Genomic DNA, 5,982 nt, shown 5'->3' on the forward strand with positions numbered 1-5,982 from the left:
TCGAGATAAACAAGACAAAGGCATATCCAAAACTCCCATAATCTAAGGAAAGAACACACACACACACACACACACACAGAAAAGGGGGGGCACCCAACCCCCAAAGTTTCAGCACGAAATTTATTTTAAATTTTTTACAAGGCACACTTGTGAGCCAACACACGCACACTAACCAACCACCAGACGTCCACATCTCTCATATCGGGCAAAACTAACAATCAAGCTTATATTTATACTGATGATTATAAATATCTTATCCAGGCTCCATTAAGAGCATAATAAATATGCGAAATGAATAAACAGGAAAGCTTCAACCGTATTATTTCCACTAATAAACCATTTAATTACCCCTCAAAAAATAAAGCATTTAATTAGCTATAAATTAAATGAAAGCCCCAGAGAAGAGAAGATGTGGGCATGTGGCATATCCCATTCTCCTCTTTTTTTTTTCTTTCGCTGCCCCCCTGCCCCTGACATCTGAATAAAATCCACACTCCAACGCCCCCCCGCTCTGCATTATTCCTCTCCTCCCCTTCCCCCCTCCTCCTCCTCTCGCCTCTTCCCTCGCCACGCCGTCCGCCGCAGCCGCCGCCGGCGACCGTCGGAGACACCCACGGGGAGAGACCCGTCCGCCGCAGCGGCCCTCGCGAGGCATTCCCTCCCGCCCTCTTCGCTCGAGACGGTGCGTCTTTATTTCGGCTCGTCTCTTCGCCGCCATGGATCGCTGCTCGCCTTTTTTTCCTTTGCCCGCTGCCCGGTCCGAGAGATTAGGGCTTAGAGTGAGCTTCGCCGGGGCGGGATGTGACCTTGGGGGTGGTCTGAGCTGCCTGTGTGTGTTTCCCTGCTCCTCTTTTCCTGAGCGAGCTCCGCCATTGGGGATCTCCGGGGAGGGAGCCTGCCGTGTTCGTGCGGCTTCACCATGCCAGGTTCACGCGAGGAAAAGTCTCCTTCCGATGGATTTCTGGCATTTCATTTGAGAAACGGAGCCCGAATGGCAGATTTGCGGAGCTGAAAACGATGTTTCAGAGCGCTCCTTATCCTGTGGCCGGCCTTGCCCACTCCGGAGGAAACTGCTTTAAATCCCACACTGCTTGTCAGGCCGAGAGAAACTTGAACAGGCTGCCGACCTCATCTTAATTTCTTTTGGGTTTTCTTGGGGTGACGCGGTGAGCGAAATGCGCGGCTCTGGCTGACCGGCAGCGCCCGTGGCCCCTTGGATTTGCTGGGAAAAGAGGCGAGCTTGGTCAAAATCATGGGCTCCAGGAAGCTCCGCGCGTCTCAAATTTAGCATGGAAAGGTCGTGCTCAGCTGGTGGTTTTCCGAAAGGTGCCTCCTGGAGAACACTGTGTTGTAGGCTTGCAGCCGGTAGATTTTTTACCATTCCTATCCCCTTTTTTCGTACTGGTTCCGGGAGCGTTGCTTTGTCCTATGCTCCCAAGTCCAGGCCTGTTGTTTTCACCGGTCTGAAATGCTTGCAACTGAGAGTGATGTGATCTGCCGATCTGACTTTTTTTTCCCTTCTGAATCTTGCAATCAGATGGTGGAGCTTAGGAGATAGTCAAGCATGGACGCAATGGAGGTCGAGGAGGGTCCTCTTCTGGCTATTGATGCCAAGGTATCATCTTAACTGTGGTTTTATCTTGATTTCCAATGATAATATCTGTTGTTCAAGCTATAAGTGGTCTGCAATTATTTGTAGTTAAGAGTACTGTTTTTGTTGATTAATGAGATCTATTTGGGTTTGCTTTCTAAACTTACATCTTAGTATAGCAGCACTCTTAATTCCATTTTACTTCTACAGGGTGGGTATTTAACAGCTTTGTACTGTATAAAGCAGTTACAAATTACTGGAACCTTGTAGCTTCTCCTTTTTGGGGGGATTTGTGTATGGGTGCCTAATCTGAAGAAATTGTGGTTTTTGCAGTTACACGCTGGAATGTGCAGAGCATTTCATCCTGCGGTTTCTAAACTTCTAGCGATTTTCCCGTTCATCGAAGCATCAAGGCCCAGAAGCAAGTCTGGCATACAGGCACTTTGTTCACTGCATGTAGCTCTGGATAAATCCAAAGGTCTTCTTCAACATTGTGCAGATTGCAGCCGGTTGTACTTGGTAAGATGTTGTACCCCTCCCTGCAGAGCACTCTTGATATAATTAGTTGCAAACCTGCCATGGGGCATTTGCAGCATTGCTTTTCAATATTTGTGTCTTTAGGATAAATAAAATGCCAAACTATTGCACTGATAATATTCACTTTCAGGCCATCACCGCAGAAACTGTGCATTTGAAGTTTGAGAAATCAAGAAGCCAACTTCAGGAAAGTCTACGGCGTGTCGAAAGCATAGTAACCGAAGATATTGGCCATAAGGTATGTTGTGTAAAATTCTAATTAGCACAACTAAATTGTGCTTCTGTTTGGTTTCCTTGGACTACCAATCCCACATTATGCACCAGTTGTTTATGGTTAAACCATTTAGTAAATTTGCATGGTATGTCCTGACATTCTGACACTGTCTGTGCGCAACAGATTGTAGAGATCATTGGTGAGTTGGAGGAGGTTGTATTTACATTGGATCAATCAGAGAAGGAAGCTGGTGATGAGGTGATCAATTTGCTCCAGAGAAACAATAAAATGAACAGTTCCAGCGATAGTGGGGAGCTTGAGGTCTTTCATATGGCTGCTCTGAAGCTGGGAATTACTTCTTCCAGGGCAGCATTGACTGAGCGAAGAGCCCTCAAGAAGCTAATTGAAAAGGCTCGTTCTGGAGATGATAAGCGGAAGGAGTTTGTTGTGTCCTACCTATACAATCTCATGAGGAAATACTCTAAATTTTTCAGAAGTGAAGCAGGCGATGATACTGATTCTCAAGGATCAGCCCCATGTTCACCTACAGTATTAGGCATGGATGACATGTATGGCCCCTGCGGAAATAGCCGAGCATTCAGTAGACAGCTTTCGAGCATTCAATCATTTAATTCGAGGTTTGGGTCTTTCAATTCGAGGCTTGGATCATTCAATTGTAGGCCTAGTGGTCCAAGGTCCGAAAACATGTCGATCCCTCCTGAGGAACTCAGATGTCCCATTTCCTTGCAGCTGATGTATGACCCAGTTATTGTTTCGTCTGGTCAGACTTATGAGCGTGTTTGCATTGAGAAATGGTTTAATGATGGTCACAGCACATGTCCCAAGACTCAGCAACAACTGGCCCACTTGTCTTTGACTCCAAACTACTGTGTTAAGGCCATGATTTCCAGCTGGTGTGAGCAGAATGATTTTCCAGTTCCAGATGGTCCACCGGGATCCTTTGATGTAAATTGGAGGCTTGCTTTATCGGACTCCCAGGCAACGGGCTGTGTGTCTGTTGATAGTTTTGACACTAGCAACATCAAGGGTGTCAAGGTGGTTCCCCTGGAGAACGAGAGAAAAGAAGAACCTGCAAACAGCGAGTCAGGCACATTGGATGATAGCTCTTGTTTTGAGTTTGATATGAATGAGGGGTATCGGAACTTGCTGCTGGTGCTTAATGAAAGAAACAACATACTGAGCCGGTGCAGATTGGTTGAGCAGATAAGATATCTGCTGAAAGACGATGAGGAAGCAAGGATCCAGATGGGCTCAAATGGGTTCGCTGAGGCTCTAGTTCAGTTCTTAAGGTATTCTGTGGAAGAAGGAAATGAGAAGGCACAAGAAGTTGGTGCCATGGCTCTTTTCAACCTTGCAGTCAATAATAATAGGTATGACATGTATTTTTCAGTTAAATGGTGCTTGTCATTTGCAGCTAGTTGACCTTGAACTTTTGAATTTCCATTTTTTACTTACCAAAAACCATTCTTGTTTGTTTCAGAAACAAGGGACTTCTGTTGTCTGCTGGAATAGTCGAACTACTTGAGCAGATGACCTCGAATCCGCGCCTAGCTGCTGCAGCCACAGCGCTCTACCTTAACCTTTCCTGCCTCACCGACGCGAAGAGCGTGATTGCTTCCACCCAGGCCGTGTCATTCCTAGTGGACCGTCTGTACAACCACGACGCCTGCGACCCGAAAGCCAGCTCCTGCAAGCATGATGCTCTCTACACGCTGTACAACCTCTCCACCCACCAGGCCAGCATCCCGTCGCTCCTGTCGGCCGGCATCGTGGATGCGCTCCACACGCTCCTGACGGACTCCTCGGTGTCCGAGGGCATCGGGTGGACGGAGAAGGCCCTGGCGGTGGCCATCAGCCTGGCGGCGACCCAGGCCGGCAGGAAGGAGATGATGTCCACCCCGGGGCTGGTGAGCACGCTGGCGATGCTGCTGGACACGGGGGAGCCGACGGAGCAGGAGCAGGCGGTGTCGTGCCTCCTGGCGATGTGCACGGCGGACGACAAGTGCATCGCGCCAGTGCTGCAGGAGGGCGTGGTGCCGTCGCTGGTCTCCATCTCGGCGACCGGCACAGGGCGGGGGCGGGAGAAGGCCCAGAAGCTGCTGAAGCTGTTCCGGGAGCAGCGGCAGCGTGACGGTGGGCAACCGCCCGCGTCTCAGCAGCAGCAGCAGCAGGCCCCGTCGTCGGAGGCCGGGAACGGGAACGGGAACGGCGGCGGGGTGATGGTGTGCCACCGGGAGTCGAAGCCGCTGTGCAAGTCCAAGTCGAGGAAGCTGGGGCGGACGCTGAGCTCGCTGTGGAAGAACCGGGGCTTCTCCCTCTACCAGTGCTAGCCTAGCAGGCAGGCAGGGTTTTGGGGCCTGGTTCATCATCATCATCAGTAGGATCTGTACATCTCCTCTTTCTTGTTTCTCTTTTCCTTGGGTCTGCTTCCGCTCTGGCGCCGTGGCTGCTGCTTCCTTTGGGTTTGGGTTAAGTAAAAGTTGAAAGAGACTAGTGCTTCGTCCCCCCCTGCTCGGTGGGGTGATGTAGGGCATTTTCCCCCTCTTTGCCGCCTTCTCATGGCACTGTACAATGTATATATAGCCTGCCTTGTTACGAGATGCTCCTCTCTTTCAGTGAAGCAACCGTTTGTTCTCTTTTGTCGATAATACGACGACCCTCTGCATGCTCACTGACATGTGGGCTCCATGGTCCTGTGAAGCAAATTTCGTTCTTCAGGGAGGCTCAACTCCTCATCAAGGAGCTTTATTTATTTGTTCACGATAATCCTGCTGGTTGCTCATCCAGGTGAGTTGGGTTCCTTTTGTCCTGTCATTGATTATCGGCTGTTGATGCGTGAAAGGATCCAGAGGCCTCGCCGAGATAATGACACACTGACATGGCCAGGGGCCAGGGCCGACATGAAAGGATGCATGAGAGGGAAAAAAAGGACTGGCTACCACGGCTTGCGTCTGACAGCACGAATGGTCAGGTTCATTTTCATTCACGTGCTGTCCCGTTCGTCGCACGAGATGATTGTGCTTTCGTTTCGAGTTCGGCAGGAGTCTCATTTCACTTGGTCGAGCGGTTCTCAAGGAGGGGAACGCCAAAAAGCGCCGCTCGCTCTAAAGAGGATTTAATTAGATTATAGGAGGCCCCCGGTTATTTGTGGCGGGAAAGCAGCCGCGGGGGCCGGGGCGGAGGGAGGGGGCGTCGGCCGTCGGTGGGCTCGATGGGACGCGGCGGCGGCGAGGCCTAGCCTCCACCCGGCCAGCCCCGGCGGGACGAGGAGGAGAAAGCCGGCCTGCTGAAAAGTGAATCCGATTCCACGCCCATCCCCCCCTCAACCCGCCACTTTCTGTAGTAACATTCCTGCCTCCCTCCCTCTCGCTCTCGGCCTCGGCTTTGCTTATTATTCCTTCCACCTGCCTCCCCTTCGTGCCCTGGAAGTGGAAGGGTACGAAGAGGGCCGACCGATCGTCGTCTTCGTCGCTGCCGGCAGGGCGGATGTCGGACCGGGAGCTCCCACCGCTGCGATCAATCAGTATGTCCCCTGCTTCTCTCTCTTGCTTGCTGCGTCTTCCTTGTCTTGGTAGATGAAAGGGGAATTGTTTCGATGATCATCATGACAGGAAGAGAG

General features: G+C 50.8%; 2 protein-coding genes across 3 annotated transcripts in view; both read left to right on the forward strand.

Annotated features, from left to right (window-relative positions):
• The first annotated feature begins 521 nt into the window (after positions 1-521).
• Positions 522-5,011, forward strand: LOC119277844 (U-box domain-containing protein 45-like). The gene is made up of 6 exons (XM_037559171.1): positions 522-682; positions 1,538-1,615; positions 1,925-2,110; positions 2,259-2,366; positions 2,526-3,733; positions 3,844-5,011. Exons 2-6 carry the CDS (start codon positions 1,565-1,567, stop codon positions 4,691-4,693), a joined length of 2,403 nt encoding a protein of 800 aa, XP_037415068.1. The 5' UTR covers positions 522-682; positions 1,538-1,564; the 3' UTR covers positions 4,694-5,011.
• Positions 5,012-5,498: 487 nt separating this feature from the next.
• Positions 5,499-5,982, forward strand: part of LOC119277845 (OVARIAN TUMOR DOMAIN-containing deubiquitinating enzyme 4-like) — a 2,578-nt gene continuing 2,094 nt past the window's right edge. Inside the window, exon 1 of one of the 2 annotated variants that reach the window (XM_037559172.1) lies at positions 5,499-5,886. In XM_037559172.1, the coding sequence (XP_037415069.1) occupies positions 5,850-5,886 (37 nt within the window). In that variant the 5' untranslated portion in view covers positions 5,499-5,849. The remainder of the gene's footprint in view (positions 5,887-5,982) is intronic. The other variant, XM_037559174.1, reaches the window with a different exon arrangement.

This window comes from Triticum dicoccoides, chromosome 3B, assembly GCF_002162155.2.
Source record: "Triticum dicoccoides isolate Atlit2015 ecotype Zavitan chromosome 3B, WEW_v2.0, whole genome shotgun sequence".
NCBI lineage: Eukaryota > Viridiplantae > Streptophyta > Magnoliopsida > Poales > Poaceae > Triticum > Triticum dicoccoides.

Coding starts and splice junctions, on each gene's coding strand:
- LOC119277844 (XM_037559171.1), top strand. CDS start 1,565: ATGGACGCAATGGAGGTCGAGGAGGGTCCTCTTCTGGCTATTGATGCC. Junction 1,616..1,924: donor TTCTGGCTATTGATGCCAAG/GTATCATCTTAA, acceptor TGGTTTTTGCAG/TTACACGCTGGAATGTGCAG. Junction 2,367..2,525: donor CCGAAGATATTGGCCATAAG/GTATGTTGTGTA, acceptor TGTGCGCAACAG/ATTGTAGAGATCATTGGTGA.